The sequence below is a fragment of the Hypanus sabinus genome, chromosome 9 (genome assembly GCF_030144855.1).
Source record: "Hypanus sabinus isolate sHypSab1 chromosome 9, sHypSab1.hap1, whole genome shotgun sequence".
Classification (NCBI taxonomy): domain Eukaryota; kingdom Metazoa; phylum Chordata; class Chondrichthyes; order Myliobatiformes; family Dasyatidae; genus Hypanus; species Hypanus sabinus.
Genome location: NC_082714.1, coordinates 21,556,239 through 21,573,609, shown reverse-complemented (window position 1 = coordinate 21,573,609; position 17,371 = coordinate 21,556,239). Strand labels below are relative to the sequence as shown.

Sequence of the window (17,371 nt, the reverse complement as noted above, 5' to 3'; positions counted from 1 at the left end):
CTCCAGGACCTTGTATGATAGACACTCACTCCTGGTTCCTTCTTCCAGTCAATAAAAGCCGATATCTCGCCTACGTCTCAGTGTGAGTTATTGATGGTGCATCAATTTTATTGACTGGAAGTTTTAAAACATGGAACCCGTTTTGCGTCCGGACCGGTTGGATTTGGACCCTCAAGACCCTGACGCGGCTCTCGCTTTTGAACACTGGCTTGCATGCTTCCAATCGTACTTGGCGGAGCTTCGTGCGACTGAACCCGCCGTTATGCACAGAATCCTACTCTCGAGGGTCTCCTCCAAAGTTTACTCCTTTATCCGGGACCTGCCGACCTACGAAGGGGCACTGGACGCCCTCAAACGACAGTACCTGCGGCCGGTGAACACCGTCTACGCAAGACATCGCTTAGCTACCCGGCAACAGCGGCCTGGCGAATCGTGCGCTGAGTTTCTCCGAGCACTACAGACACTCGTCCGAGCTTGTGACTGCAAGACGCTCATGGCAGAACAGCATGCGGAGCTGCTGGTGCGAGACGCCTTTGTGACGGGACTGAGGTCAGTGTACATGCGCCAGCGGCTGCTGGAGAACTCGGATCTTCCCTTAAGCTTGGCGATAGAGAAGGCCAACGCTCTAGAAGCTGCGCGGCATAACGCCGACGCTGTCCAGTCGCGCGATTCCCTGCCGGTTTCGTGGACGCCTCAGACCCCGCCACCGCCGGCTCCCGGGAGCGAATTCGCCAACGCCGCCGCCAGTCGCCATTCCACGAGCTCCCCGACCCAGACCACGGCTGTGGCCCGTAAGAAACTCGTGCTTTGTTATTTCTGTGGCCAAAAGAAACATCCTCGACAACGCTGTCCAGCGCGAGAAGCGACCTGCTCCAGCTGCGGAAAGCGGGGCCATTTCGCCAAGGTCTGTAAGTCTCAACCTCGAGCGGAGTGCAGCGCTGCGGGTGAAACGTGGGGGCCGCCATCTTGCATGCCGGGATGTGGGCGGCCATCTTTGTCGACGTCAGCACGCCCCGCCCCCGATCCTCGGATGCTGACCGGGTACCCCGGATGTGAGCGGCCATCTTTGTCGGCGTCAGCATGCCCCGCCCCCGACCCTCCGATGCTGACCGGGTACCCCGACGGCGATCCAACTCTGGCCACTGTGACTCTCGACCAAAGCGCCCCACACCAGCTTGCAAGATCCATGATGGACATCCAGGTGGAGGGGCATTGGACTGGATGCCTGTTTGACACGGGCAGCACTGGGAGTTTTATTCACCCGGACACAGTGCAACGCTGCAGACTCGCAACGCGGCTGGTCAGTCGGAGGTTCCATTTGGCCTCTGGGTCGCAGTCCGCAGACATCCGGGCGGGTTGTGTAGCGACTTTGGTGGTGCAAGGCACAGTATATCGGGACTTTGAACTGCTGGTCATGCCTAATCTGTGTGCACCTGTGCTATTGGGGCTGGACTTCCAGAGCCATCTCGAAAGTGTGACTATGGTATACGACGGGCCCCTCCCACCACTCACTGTCAAGAATCCTCAGTTTTGTGGGACTTCTTCACATACCCCGCTACTGACCACACACACACACGGACACACACATCCCATCCAGAACCAGGCCAACAGCTGCGCTACCGACACTTGCAGCCTCTCCACTCTCAAGATCCCTCCCCCACCGCTGTTCGCCAACCTGACCCCCGACTGTAAACCTGTGGCAACCAAAAGCAGGAGGTACAGCGCGGGGGACCGGGCCTTCATTCGGTCGGAGGTGCAGCGGCTGCTCAGGGAGGGGATCATTGAGCCGAGCACAAGCCCTTGGAGGGCCCAGGTGGTTGTTGTTCGGACTGGGCAGAAAAATAGGATGGTGGTGGACTATAGTCAAACCATCAATAGGTTTACGCAGCTTGACGCATACCCCCTACCCCGCATCGCGGATATGGTCAACCAGATTGCTCAGTATAAGGTGTACTCGACAATAGATCTGAAATCCGCTTATCACCAGCTCCCCATCTGCCCAGAGGACCGCCCCTACACCGCCTTCGAGGCGGGCGGCCGGCTCTATCACTTCCTGCGCGTCCCTTTCGGTGTCACGAATGGTGTCTCTGTCTTCCAGAGGGAAATGGACCGGATGGTGGACCAGTACCAACTGCAGGCCACATTTCCCTATCTGGATAACATCACCATCTGTGGTCATGACAGGCCAGATCACGACGCCAACCTCCAACGGTTTCTCCAAGTGGCCGCAGCTCTGAACCTTACTTATAACAGGGACAAGTGTGTTTTTGGTACCACCCGCCTTGCTATACTTGGGTATGTCGTGGAAAACGGGGTTATTGGGCCTGATCCCGAACGTATGCGCCCCCTGTTAGAGCTCCCTCTTCCCACCACTCTCAAGGCCCTCAGACGGTGCCTGGGGTTTTTTTCCTATTACGCCCAATGGGTCCCCCATTACGCAGACAAGGCTCGCCCCCTGGTCAAGTCTACCTCGTTTCCCCTCTCTGCTGAGGCCTGCGCGGCCTTCAACTGCATTAAAGCGGACATTGCCAAAGCTACGATGCATGCAGTGGACGAGACCGCTCCCTTCCACGTGGAGTGTGATGCCTCCGATTTCGCTCTGGCTGCTACCCTTAATCAGGAAGGCAGACCAGTAGCATTCTTTTCTCGCACCCTCCAAGGCTCTGAAATTCGGCACTCCGCGGTGGAGAAAGAAGCCCAGGCCATAGTGGAGGCTGTTAGGCACTGGAGGCACTATCTTGCTGGCAAAAGATTCACTGTGCTGACCGACCAGCGCTCGGTTGCGTTCCTGTTCAGCAACCAACAGCGGGGCAAGATCAAAAATGATAAGATTTTGCGGTGGAGGATAGAACTCTCCACCTACACCTATGATATCCTGTACCGGCCTGGCAGACTCAATGAGCCCCCTGATGCCCTATCCCGGGGAACATGTGCTAGCACACAGCTCGACCAGCTGTACGCCCTTCATGCACAACTTTGCCATCCGGGGGTCACCCGATTTTACCATTTTGTGAAAGCTCGGAACCTGCCGTACTCCCTGGAGGACATCAGGACGATGACCAGGGACTGCCAAATTTGTGCCGAGTGCAAACCGCACTTCTACTGTCCTGACACGGCACAACTTGTCAAGGCCACCCGCCCTTTTGAACGCCTGAGTGTTGACTTTAAGGGCCCCCTTCCCTCCACTGACCGCAATGTCTATTTTCTCAGTGTTATTGACGAGTTCTCACGGTTCCCCTTTGCCATCCCCTGCCCCGACACCACTGCCACGTCCGTCATAAAAGCCCTGCGCCAGCTCTTCACTCTGTTCGGGTATCCCTGCTATATCCACAGTGATAGAGGGTCCTCCTTTATGAGTGAAGAGCTGCGCCAGTACTTGCTAGCTAGGGGCATTGCTACCAGTCGGACCACGAGTTATAATCCCCGGGGTAATGGCCAGGTAGAGCGGGAGAATGCCACAGTGTGGAAGGCCACACTTTTAGCCCTCAAGTCCAAAGGGTTGCCGGTCTCTCGATGGCAGGAGGTCCTCCCTGAGGCACTGCACTCTATCCGCTCTCTGTTATGTACGTCCACCAATGCCACCCCTCACGAACGCCTATTCTCTTTTCCCAGGAAGTCTGTCACTGGGACCACCCTACCAGTTTGGCTGACGTCCCCGGGGCCAGTGCTGCTCCGGAAACATGTGAGGAGCAATAAATATTCCCCGCTGGTGGAGAGGGTTCACCTTCTCCATGCGAACCCCCAGTATGCTTACGTGGTCTTACCTGATGGGCGGGAGGACACGGTCTCCATCCGCGACCTGGCACCCGCAGGTGCAGCAGACCACTACCCTGAAGGCTCTCCGGTAACTGTGAACCCTGCACCAGAGGTGACACCGTACTCACCAGGCCCTACACAGACTCCTCACGACACTTGTATACCGGGCGTTTCGTACGCATTTATACCAGGCGCCTCGCACATGCATGAGGGATCACCGGCGCCTAGTGGGCAAGAACACGCGCAACCCCCGTCCCCTGTGCAATCGCCAATGTTGCCGGCACCTATGCGGTCACAGCCGGTGCTACGTAGATCGCAGCGACAGATTCGACCGCCTGATCGGCTTGACTTGTAAGAACCTTCGCTACATGAGGACTTTTTCAAACGAAGGGGGGGTGAATGTGGTGAACTATGTGCCTGTCGGGACACGCCCCCTGCTGACTGCTCCTGTGGCTCCTCCCACAGGCCCCTGTATAAAGGAGACCTGCGGCCTGAAGATCGGCCTCAGTCTCCAGGACCTTGTATGATAGACACTCACTCCTGGTTCCTTCTTCCAGTCAATAAAAGCCGATATCTCGCCTACGTCTCAGTGTGAGTTATTGATGGTGCATCACACTTATTACCAAAGAATGTATATCTCACCAGATGCTACCCTGAGATTCATTTTTTGTGGGCATTCACAGTGAATACAGTAAACACAATGGAATCAATGTAAAGCTACACAATAACCAGGACAGACAAACAACCAATGTGCGTCAGAAGACGTACTGCGTAATCACAAAGAAAATAAATAAATACAGCAGTGGGTTGCAGTTCGTTGGGCCACACCAGGACCAGTATATTTTGGTCTAATTAGCCAAAGTTTCATGGAAAAGACAAACTACCATTTAACTGAGTTAAAAATTATTTATTTCAAAGAAATACAGAGCAAGTTAGAACACTACCAATACTACTGGTGGCTGTCTGTCGTATCTGACAATGACAGGAAACCACTGTAGATCTCATCTGCCCAGTTTGCCGGAGCTGACTTAACGTGCTAGGACAGGCATGACTCTATCTCACCGAGGTATAAACCCACCAGCTATCTTTGTCTGGTTTAGCCCGCCTGTCAAAGCAGTGTCCCAGGCTGTTGCCACTGTCGTGTGCAAACAGCTACTTGGAGCTGCAGGTGAGAGCTGAGTGATTGGTGGGGACCAAAGGTAACATTCAACACGATTGTCAATACCTTCAAATTCTTCGTAGTTCCAAACTTGTTGAAGTACTGAAATTGTTTCATTTTCACTCCTGGCCCTTTCTGGCATTTCCAAGTCTGAATGCTTGGAACTGCAGTGAGTAGAACAATTCTGACTTGCTTTATTGCTTATTTCTTGCCAAGTATTAGTGACAAAAATCACAGCTTTTAGAACACAAACACACACAACTGATGCTATTTAAATACTGTTCGCTCTAAGCACACTGTCGTGTCAAACAGCCACACAAGCACACATGACTGACACTAGTTAGAAACAGTTCGGCAACAGTCTCCTGTTCCAATTAAGTGGCATATTGTCCCAAATAAGTGAAAGGAATTCTGGCTTTTTTCTTGATTAGTTTTGTTCTCTAAGAGTTGTCTCATATAAGCGGCTTCTGCAATTAACCAGAATCCACTGTGTCGAGAAATGAGTTGTACAGTCATAGAAACATAGAAAACCTACAGCACAATAAAGGCCCTTTGGCCCACAAAGTTGTGTCGAACATGTGCCTACCTTAGAAGTTACTAGGGTTACCCATAGCCCTCTATTTTTCTAAGCTCCATGTACCTATCCAAAAGCCTCTTAAAATACCCTATCGTATCTGCCTCCACCACTGTTGCCGGCAGCCCTTTCCACGCACTCACCACTGTCTAAGTAAAAAACTTACCCCTGACATCTCCTCTGTACCTACTCCCCAGCACCTTAAACCTGTGTCCTCCTGTGGCAACCATTTCAGCCCTGGGAAAAAGCCTCTGACTATCCACACGATCAGTGCCTCTCATCATCTTATACACCTCTTATCCTCCATCGCTCCAAGGCAAAAAAAGGACAAGTTCAGTCAACCTATTTTCGTAAGGCATGCTCCCCAATCCAGGCAACATCCTTGTAAATCTCCTCTACACCCTTTCTATGGTTTCCACATCCTTCCTGTAGTGAGGCGACCAGAATTGAGCACAGTACTCCAAGTAGGGCCTGACCAGGGTCCTATATAGCAGCAACATTACCTCTCGGCTCTTAAATTCAATCCCACGATTGATGAAGGCCAATACACCATATGCCTGCTTAACCACAGAGTCAACCTGCACAGCTGTCTTGAGCATCCTATGGACTCAGACCCCAAGATCCCTCTGATCCTCCACACTGCCAAGAGTCTTACCATTAATACTATATCCTGCCATCATATTTGACCTACCTGTCCTTGAAAGTTAGTGCATAGGTTGTGAAAGAGAAGAGGTTGGAACCTGAGGGGAGATAATGGCATGTGAACGATAACAAATGGACAAATTGCAGAGACAGGATTACTTAATGAGCTGGCATAGACCTGACTGTCTGAATGGCATCTTTCTATCTTGAGAGAAAATATAACTGCCACAATATAAAAGGATGAGAAAATCTGCAGATGCTGGAGATCCAAAGCAACACACACAAAATGCTGGAGGAACTCTGCAGACCAGGCAGCATCGATGGAAACGAGTAAAAAGGACCATTCAAGATTCTGATGATAATGTCCTTGAGCCTGCTGGTGCGTGGTTTCAGGGTTTTTGTATCTTCTGCCCGATGGGAGAGGGGAGAAGATTGAATGTTTGGGATGGATGCAGCTGTTTTACTGACACAGCAAGAAGTATGGACAGAGTCTGTAGAGGGGAGGCTGAATCCATGATTTTCTGAGCTGTGTCCACAACTCCTACAGGTTCTTGCAGTCACGTGCAGAGCAGTTGCCAACCAAGCCATTATGCACCCAGATGGAATACTTTGTAGTATCTCAATGATGTTTCTTAGTATGTTAAAGCTGTTGTAATGCACATGTGTCATCGTGGTTCTATTTAATTCCTAACAGGCGGGAATTTTCTGAATTGTTGGAAAACCATGAATCCAGTAATACAGGATCAGTACAGAATTCACCCACCCCACGAGGACATTGTGAGTTTTAGTTTTTGTGACAATGCCAACTATTTCTAAAGTTTGTCACACAATATAACCTGCTTATTGCAAAGGATCATTAAAGAACAAAAACTGAATGTTGGAAAAACACACCAGGTCAATCAGTGTCTGTGGAGACAAACGTTGGACTCTGTTTCTGTATCCGGTATTTTCTGTTTTTATTCCAAGCTTCCAGCATCTTTTTTTTAAAATCTTCCTTGTACTTATGTCTGCTAATGGTCCCTGCACAGATCTGCCCCACCCACTTCCCATCTGATATGCTGGACGGAGGGAATGATTTCAGCAGCCAGTGGCTGTTTTACCAAAGTGGTGACAGGCCCACAACAGTGTTTTAAAATGGGTTTCATCGCAGCTGCTGGGTATGAGGTAGTGCCGGTCATTTCCTCTGGGATCTGCCTTCTGCCAGTGTACCATATGGCTTCCCAGCATTGCCTTTTCACAAGCAAATCACTAACAGGTATTTCACAGCTGAAATGCTTGCTCCTGATGTCTGCCAACTTTATGCCAGTGCCCAGATTCCAGGAATTCATTTGTGATCAGGAGAGGTGTAATGCAAGTTCTCTCTCTGTTAGAGTAACTGAGTGAGACTGCATCAGCTCCAAAGGTGCAATAGTCTGCCACTGAATATTATATTTAATAATTTAGGTGTCCTTCAGAATGGTGGAAGGTCATTAGAGCAAAACAAATTGAAACCACCTATTTGACACTCTCCTTAATATTGTTTTCTTGATTCCTTGCAACCTTGGTTTAGCGGTTAGTTGAAAACAAACCAAAACCGCTTTAAAGCCTAAGCATGGGGTGGGGGGGTGGGGTTAATGCTGTATGGCTGCGCTGTCCAAGTTCCGAAGAATACATTCGATCCCTTATTAAGAAAGCAGAAACGACAAACAATCTGTAACAATTAAAACCAGTGAAACTAAATCCAGTGATATATCGAAATAAGTATTCTAAGCAATAGCATAAGTATTTAAGCCTATTTAAGCATTCTTAAGTGGTCAACAAAAAAAGTGTCATTCCAGCTGCCTCACTGGTTCTACATAGACTAACCTGACTTAGACAAAGTGTGAATACTTAACTATACTCTTCGCTTCTACCATACTCCGACCCACGCGACGAATTATCATTAGTAAATGCACAACACAAAATACATTATTATACATGGCTCCTACATTTGGGCAAGCAATCTAGTGATGATGTAGAATATATAAGATTAGGATTCTTCGGATTTCATCTTAATTGTTAATTATCTTTTTCCTCTTTCCCTTTGGATTTGGAACAGGCAGATCATCAGGCACCTCATTAACTTCCGTGAGCCCTCGACTGTCAAGCCCAATGAGTTCCCGCCACTCGTCCAATGGAAACACTGGAAGTTTACTTCATTCTAATGTAGTGTACGTCAGAAAACTCTGTCATTTTTCTGTGGCGCTCACTTCATTGTTTACTCATCTGATCTCTGAGATGTGCAGGCCTCTGAATAAAGGCGGCCAATTGTCACTGGTGCATTTCTGTATGGAGAAGTTCGCGCCTCAGAGCAATAGCATGTAATCCTTTCAGTCTGACATATGGTTCAATTTCAGCAACTACTGATCAAAACCTCTTGGTGAATCAGAGAAACAGCATATATCATGACACTATTCATCTGGTTGCATCCATTCTTTCTGGGAAAGAACTATCTGACCAGAGTTATGTTTGTACTGGAAAGAGTACAGAGGAGATTTACCAATTATTATCTAGGATGAAGTATTTTAGTTATGAGGAGAGACTGGATAGGTTGGATCTGAATTCCTCTTGAGCAGGCAAGACTGAGATCAGATCTGATAGTATACAAAATAATGAGGGAAATGGATAAAGTAGTAGAAGAAGGAATCTCTTTACCTGGATAGGGGTATCTAAAAATGAGGCATAGTTATGAGGTGATAAGAGGCTTGGAGGGGAGTCCACCCTCTTTGGAGACCCCCACCAGATTCGGAATGTTTGGAATCTGGATGACACTACCTGAGAGGTGATGGAGGCAGGTACCCTCACAACATTCAGGATCCATCTAGACAAGCAGCTGAATTGCCAAACACATGGAAAACCATGGATCAAGTGCTTGTAAATGGGATGTTCAGCAAGGGTGTAGGAGTTGAAGGGTCCATTTCTTCACCGTGTGGCTCTATGACTTTGACGAAGTGTACACCCTAGTAGAATATTGCAATAGTTGGTGCTCATTCAATTGGGATCACAACCTCTTTCAGGCAGTGAGTCCCAACCACTCGTAAGTCTTAAGTGTGAAACAACTTCCCCTCACATATCCCTTGCTCTCAACTACCTTAAAGAAGAGTTCAGGCCAGCTTAGATCAACCATGATCATATTGAATGGTGGGGTAGGCATGACCTTCTACTCCTGCTTCTGTTTTCTTGTGTTGAAAAATACTCCAAACTCAATGGAAAATGAAAATTGAGAAATTCAGATTTTACTCATATCTTGAGTATGAAAGTCATTGCAGTTTGATTGATAGGGGAGTTTCTTTTTCTAGGGAACTTAGATTTAATATTGTTTCTCTCAGATTTAGATTTTTCTTTCTTCTCATAGTCATAGTGATGAAGAAATTCAGCTCGTTACCATCACCAAATCTGCAGCCCTTGGACTCACTGTCTCAGGAGGATCCAACAGGCCTGATGGACCCAAAGTCTATGTGGAGGATATCATCTTCGGGGAAGATGGCCAAATGGTAAAGGCTGGCTATCTGGGAAATTGCAAATATCACTGATTTTTTTTTTCACAAGAAACACGTTTGTAATTTCATTTGAGATAATTTGATATTTATTATTTCTATATAAAGTCTAAAGTCAAGCCATGTTCTTATTTTGTATTAATTCTGCACCTTCCCAATATATATTTCTGGGTATGATGTCACCTGTAACTTGTTTAAGCGTTTTACTTGACTGCTCATGTCTAGGCATGTAGATCAGGACATGGCTTCTTTATAATGAAACCTGCACTAAATGTGAAAGTTACCCATCTGAACTTATTCAGAGTTTAGAACTGTTGATTTTTTTTATTGGGATGAAGCTATAGGAGAAAATTTATCCGAGAGCTAGTTTATTTATCAAATTATCTCAGTTAATCATGAATGCAGATTTATTTAATCTGTTATAGAAAATGTTAAAGAATAACTAAGCTGCATTTTTTCCTGTTTGTGAATCAGAACACAGTCTAATCTGTACTCTTGTGATTAACTCTTCCCCTTCTTCTGCAAACGACCTTTGCCCCTCTGATGCTAAATCTCCCTGACCACAGTGTGTTTTCTTTTTCTATTCTTGATTCCACAGGAGTTCAGAAGCATGACCTCTGACCTTTTGCTTCTCAGTCAAATCAGATTCCATGTTCCCAAAACAACCCATTCCGCAATTCCTGTCAGGTAGATGTCACCTAAAAGCCACCCACCGTTGTTCCAAATCCGAAGATGCCATTTCCACGTACAGACTCTGGATGGCTCTGTTTCCATTTCATTATCAAAGACGACCTCAGTATCTAACCTGATTTTTGGGTGACGGTGATATTAGGAAGGGCATGTAAAAAGCAAATAATTAAGTATTTATCCAGTTTCCCAAAAACAAATCTTCCCAATTGTCTGAAGAAAGCAACATTTCACAACCTGCTTATATGACACCATGCAATATTATACCTCACCTTAAGCAGTTGTCACCTCTAAATGAGCTGAAATTAATTTCAGGGGCTAGATTGTCCTGCTTGTGGTGAGCTACACATTTTTATCACAGACCCACACAGCAAGTACAGAACTTTCCTTTGGAGATTTGTAATTGTAACCATGCCCTCTGAAGCCAGTCTGAATGTAAATGGTAGGAGCCAGTGAAACGGTGTTGTTACACAACAAGAAGCATTTGCTCTCACAGGGTGAGGTGAGAGTGATAGTTGGTTGTTAAATAAGTTCTGCTCACAGAACTGCTGAAAAAGTCTCTGACATCCAACTAAGATAGCCTTCTTAGTTTAGTCAACTGTCAAATATGTGAAAAGCCATGAATATTTCTGAAACCTCTGATGCTCAGAGACATTTAAAAAAATATTCAAAATACAAAAAATGTACAAAGTTAAAGTTAAACATCAAAACAGCAAATTCATTTAATTCCAAAAAGTATACATCACTTATTAGCTAAGTTCTTGCAACTATTCCTCTTCATTGAAATGAATGGCCTCTCTATTCTACTGAATGGTGTAAGCAGTAGAACTTGCTGCTGATTTGTATTTACAGTGTCATTGATTATATAGCACAGAAACAGGCCCTCAGACCCAACACATCCATGCTCAACCAATTGCCTTTCTGAGTGAGTGCTACCTTCTTGCATTTATAATAAATTTATTATCAAAGTACATATGTCACCATATACAACCCTGGGATTCATGTTCTTGCGAGCATACTCAAATCTAAAATACAATAATAATCATAATGGAATCAATGAAAGAACGCACCAACTGGGCCTTCAACCAGTGTACAAAAGACAACAAACTGTACAAATACAAAAGAAAGAAATAATAATAAGTAAATAAACAATAAATATCAAGAACATAAGATGACGAGTGCTTGACAGTGAGTCCATAGGTCAAGGAAACAGTTTGGTGATGGGGCAAGTGAAGTTGAGTGAAGTTGTCCCACTGGTTCAAGATCCTGATGGTTGAGGGGTAATAACTGTATCTGAACCTGGTGGTGCAAGCCTTGATGCTCTTGTACCTCTTTCCTAAGGGCGGCAATGAGAAGAGTGCATCACCTGGGTGGTGGGCGGCACCGAATGATGATTGCTGCTTTCCTGCGACAGCCCTCCCTGTAGATGTGCTCACTGTTGGGGAGGGTTTTGCCAATGATGAACTGGGCCATATGCAATACTTTTTGTAAGACCTTGGCATTGGCAAGGACATTGGCATTTCCATACCAGACTGTGATGCAACCGGTCAATATACTCTCCTACACACATCTATAGAAGTTGATGCCATAGGACATATAAAACCTACAGCACAATTTCAGGCTCTTTGGCCCACAAAGCTGTGTCGAACATGTCCATACCTTAGAAATTACCTAGAGTTACCCATAGCCATCTATATTTCTAAGCTCCATGTACTATCCAGGAGTCTCTTAAAAGACCCTATCGTATCTGCCTCCATCACCGTTGTTGGCAGCCCATTCCACGCACTCACCACTCTGAGTAAAAAAACTTACCCCTGACATCTCCTCTGTACCTACTTCCAAGCACCTTAAAACTGTGCCCTCTCATGCTAGCAATTTCAGCCCTGGGAAAAAGCCTCTGACTATCCACACGATCAATGCCTCTCATCATCTTGTACACCTCTATCAGGTCACCTCGCATCCTCTGTCACTCCAAGGAGAAAAGGCCGAATTCACTCAACCTATTCTCATAAGGCATGCTCCCCAATCCAGGTAACATCCTTGTAAATCTCCTCTGTACCCTTTCTACGGCTTCCACATCCTTCCTGTAGTGAGGTGACCAGAACTGAGCACAGTACTCCAAGTGGGGTCTGACCAGGGTCCTATATAGCTGCAACATTATCTCTTGGCTCCTAAATTCAATCCCACGGTTGATGAAGGCCAATGCACTGCATGCCTTCTTAACCACAGAGTCAAACTGCGCAGCAGCTAGTGTCCTATGGACTCGGACCCCAAGATCCCTCTGATCCTCCACACTGCCAAGAGTCTTACCATTAATACTATGTTCCGCCGTCATATTTGACCTCCCAAAATGAACCACTTCACACTTATCTGGGTTGAACTCCATCTGCCATTTCTCAGCCCGGTATTGCATTCTATAGATGTCCCGTTGTAACCTCTGACAGCTCTCCACACTATCCACAACATCCCCAACTTTTTTGTCATCAGCAAGTTTACTAATCCATCCTTCCACTTCCACATCCAGGTCACTTATAAAAATCACGAAGAGTAGGGGTCCCAGAACAGATCCCTGAGGCACACCACTGGTCACCAACCTCCATGCAGAATATGACCCGTCTACAACTACTCTTTGCCTTCTGTGGGCAAGCCAGTTCTGGATCCACAAAGCAATGTCCCCTTGGATTCCATGCCTCCTTACTTTCTCAATAAGCCTTGCATGGGATACTTATCAGATGCCTTGCTGAAATCCATATACACTACATCTACAGATCTTCCCTCATCAATGTGCTTAGTCACATCCTCAAAAAATTCAATCAGGCTCGTAAGGCATGACCTGCCCTTGACAAAGCCATGCTAACTATTCCTAATCATATTATACCTGACCAAATGTTCATAAATCCTGCCTCTCAGGATCTTCTCCATCAACTTACCAACCACTGAAGTAAGACTATTATATCCCGGGCTATTTCTACTTCCTTCCTTGAATAAGGGAATAACATCTGCAACCTTCCATCCTCCGGAACCTTTCTTGTCCCTATTGATGATGCAAGGATCATTGTCAGAGGCCCAGCAATCTCCTCCCTCGCCTCCCTCTATAGCCTAGGGTACATCTTGTCCGGTCCCGAAGACTTGATGCTTTCCAAAAGCTCCAGCACATCCTCTTTCTTAATATCTATATGCTCAAGCTTTTCAGTCCACTGTAAGCCTACAATCACCAAAATCTTATTCTGTAGTGAATACTGAAGCGAAGTATTCATTAAGTACCTCTGCTATCTCTTCTGGTTCCATATACACTTTTCCACTGTCACACTTGATTGGTCCTATTTTCTCACGTCTTATCCTCTTGCTCTTTACATACTTGTAGAATGCCTTGGGGTTTTCTTTAATCCTGCTCACCAAGGCCTTCTCATGGCCCTTTCTGGCTCTCCTAATTTCATTCATTAGCTCCTTCCTGCTAGCCTTCTAATCTTCTAGATCTCTATCATTACCTAGATTTTTAACCTTCCGTAAGTTCTTCTTCTTGACTAGATTTACAACAGCCTTTGTATACATGGCTCCTGTAGGCTATCATCCTTTCCCTGTCTCATTGGAACGTACCTATGCAGAACTCCACACAAATATCCCCTGAACATTTGCCATATTTCTTCCGTACATTTCCCTGAGAATATCTGTTCCCAATTTATGCTTCCAAGTTTCTGCCTGATAGCTTCATATTTCCCCTTACTCCAATTAAACACTTACCTTACTTGTCTGTTCCTATCCCTCTCCAATGCTACGATAAAGGAGATAGAACTGTGATCACTATCTCCAAAATGCTCTCCCACTGAGAGATCTGACCAGGTTCATTTCCCAATACCAGATCAAGTACCGCCTCTCCTCTTGTAGGTTTATCTGCATATTGTGTCAAGAAACCTTCTTGAACATACCTAACAAACTCCACCCCATCTAAACTCTTCGCTCTAGGGAGACGCCAATCGATATTTGGGAAATTAAAATCTCCCACCATGACAACCCTGTTATTATTACGCCTTTCCAGAATCTGTCTCCCTATCTGCTCCTCGATGTCCCTGTTACTACTGGGTGGTCTATAAAATACACCCAGTAGAGTTTTTGACCCCTTCCTGTTCCTAACTTCCACCCACAGAGCCTCCATAGACAATCCCTCCGTGACTTCCTCCTTTTCTGCAGCCGTGACAGTATCTCTGATCAACAGTGCCACGCCCCCACTTCTCTTGCCTTATTTAGTGATAGGATTTAAATTTTCATCATGCATCTTTCTGGATAAGATGCTATCTTTTAATTGATCTCATAGCTTTTTAACCAGGAGTTTTATTTGACTAGGTCAGTGCAGAAAGATAATGAATCTTTATAGTGAAGCTTGTGCTAAATAAACTTAACACTGCAAGGAGTACAGAAAGTCAATTAGAAATACAGGTGACCGAAAGACCACACCCAAAGACAGTGGTCACAGTATAAAGGCAACCTAGCAAACTGGCGTACACACCCAGGGTGGATTTTTGTTTCTCTGGTTGGCATTCTGGTCATTGATTCGCATTCTCTTCATTAGATTTTTTTCAACACTGACTGCGCTTTGAATTTTAAAAAAAACAGAAAATGCTGGAAGCACTCAGCATCTTTGAGAGAGAAACTGAGTTAATATTTCATCTCAATAACGGTACTTGCTCCCTGAACTTTTTGAGTGTTTTTTGGGCTTTATTTCAGAATTCCAGCACCCACAGTATCTTGCCCATTGACAATGCTGTGAACACTTTGTGATGCCCTCAAAAGATTGTGCAAAGCGCTATATACAGTACTGTTCTAAAGTCTTAGGCACATGTACGTATTAACGAGGGTGTCTAAGAATTTTGCACGGTACTGCATTCGTTAACATGGAGCAGAGAACGAGCAGGATCGAAGGATGTTGGGAATGGCGATGGTGGAGCATTTTACAAGTGGCAGAGAAGGAATGCCAGGGGTGAGGGGTGGTGCGGGTGCAGACAAGCCCAGCTGGGAGACACCAGGCAAGATAATTTGATTCCAAATAATTAGTTTATTAATCATTACAGAATATCTCTTTGGTGCTTCCTGCTCCCTTCCCCTTTACACTTACAATTCCCCTCTCCCTTCCTACTCTCAGTCCACAATAGAGACCAATGTCAGAATCAGGTTTATCATCACTCACATTTCATGAAATTTGTTTTTTTGTAGCATCAGCAGTACAGTGCAATACATAAAATTACTACAGGACCATGCAGAAGTCTTAGGCACCCTTGCTATAAAGCCTAAGACTTTTGCACGGTACTGTAAATTTCATTTCCACCCAATGGTAACAGAGGCAATCCACTCCAGGTTACTCATGAGGCCATAATAAAGATGAAACTCAAACCCCCAGTAGGAAAATGTTACCCAACAAAAAATAGTGGAATGTTTCTTGAGTTTACATAACAACGCATTACTGTGGAGAGTATACAGGCTCCTTTGTTATATATGATCTGGCATTTTTGATGTTGGTGTTGATGCTGACTGTTGGCAATGCTGACACCTGTTGTCTTTCACAATATTGTCCTGAAAACTGAAAATAAAAGAGAGGAAGTATGCATATTGAGTGCCTGAAACTGGCTAAAACCATGGAAACAGTGTGTTGTGATAAAATGACAACCACTTACTTGATTTTTAAATGGGTTTTCTTAGGATGGCCAAATTCGTCCAGGAGACCAGTTGGTTGCGATTAATAAAAAGTCGCTAATCGGAGTGACGCATGAAGAAGCCAAAAGCATCCTCAAGAAAATAAAGTTGACGTAAGTGGATGAAATTTCATATGGTGGGTCAGTGGTGGGATAGGCACCCTTAACTCAGAATGGTATCATTTGTTCAGAGTCTATTCCAGAGACAGGAGCACATTATCTGCTCTGTCCTTTATACTCAATACTGTAATGCACTGTAAATAATTAATTCCTCCAGCTCAGATGTGAAAGAAGTGCGAGTGTCATCACCAATTAACTAGACTATTCATATTCTACTTGTGCACAAGGAGGACATCATGGCCCTGTTGTGTAGTAATATGACATTGTTATACAGAATTGACTTATTGTGTATGGATATTGACCGTTTGGTAAACTGCGTATGTTTGAATTCCTTACTTGCAAGATCAATCACCATTCACATTACAGGTGTTCAATAGAAACTACAAGCTGACACTAATGATACTTCGAAGTTAGCAAAGTAATTGTCCATTAGTTGTTGGCTGTGTTCGCATCCTTCCATTATATTCTGATCTCGTCTGTCTCCGGCCTCCACTACTATATAAAGGGAAGCTATTTGTAATGACCAGTGTGCACAAAAATCTTAGATTGTGCAATTTTTTACCCAGTAACCACATGTACACTGAATAATCTCTTTGATAAAACAGTATAAGTAAGCTCGTTCTAAAATCTGCAGACAAATCATTGTGTTGTCAACAAAGTTCATATCAGAAACCAGAAAACCAAGTGTGATTGTGCATGATCGTGAAATATACTTAGCATGCCCATGAGGAGGGCGGTGATGACCTTTTGTGCACAGTTTAAATTCCTTTGTGTGCTGGTAGCAAAAGATGTGTGCGCTCGCACACTTGCACACCTTAAAGGGAAAATTGAAGCTATATTCTTAATGGAGCTTTCTAGAAGGAGGCTTACTTCAGAGGCCCCACTTGTCTGAGTTGACTACAAACTGCCCCTGGCTATTCTTGCCTGGTGGTTGTATTTAACTCTCGCCTTACCAAAACTCCCACACTGGCCAATTCTCCTGGTGGTCTGGTCAGAATTTAACCACTAGCCAACCACTAAGTAGAAGTGATTTTGACATTAATTTAATTGCTCTTTAGCGGCGCTTGCTGTATGCACATTAACTTCGGCATTTCCCGTGGTGTATATTTCAAATGTTTCATTGGCTGACCTTCTTAAGACAATTGTGGAAGCTTCAGAGAAGGTGCAAAGGAGATTTACCAGGATGCTGCCTGGATTAGAAAACATTCTTTATGAAGAGAAGTTGAGCTTTGAA

At 45.4% G+C, this 17,371-nt stretch overlaps 2 protein-coding genes across 2 annotated transcripts in view; both read left to right on the top strand.

Annotated features, from left to right (window-relative positions):
• si:dkeyp-72e1.9 (syntaxin-binding protein 4) overlaps window positions 1-17,371 on the top strand; it is a 123,190-nt gene that overhangs the window by 55,907 nt on the left and 49,912 nt on the right. Inside the window, exons 6-9 of the mRNA XM_059979208.1 lie at window positions 6,826-6,908; window positions 8,209-8,320; window positions 9,505-9,643; window positions 16,025-16,131. Of these exons, the coding sequence (XP_059835191.1) occupies window positions 6,826-6,908; window positions 8,209-8,320; window positions 9,505-9,643; window positions 16,025-16,131 (441 nt within the window). The remainder of the gene's footprint in view (window positions 1-6,825; window positions 6,909-8,208; window positions 8,321-9,504; window positions 9,644-16,024; window positions 16,132-17,371) is intronic.
• LOC132398793 (uncharacterized) lies at window positions 1,778-4,355 on the top strand. Its single transcript, XM_059978635.1, has one exon. The coding sequence runs from the start codon at window positions 1,847-1,849 to the stop codon at window positions 4,109-4,111; it is 2,265 nt and encodes a 754-aa protein (XP_059834618.1). The 5' UTR covers window positions 1,778-1,846; the 3' UTR covers window positions 4,112-4,355.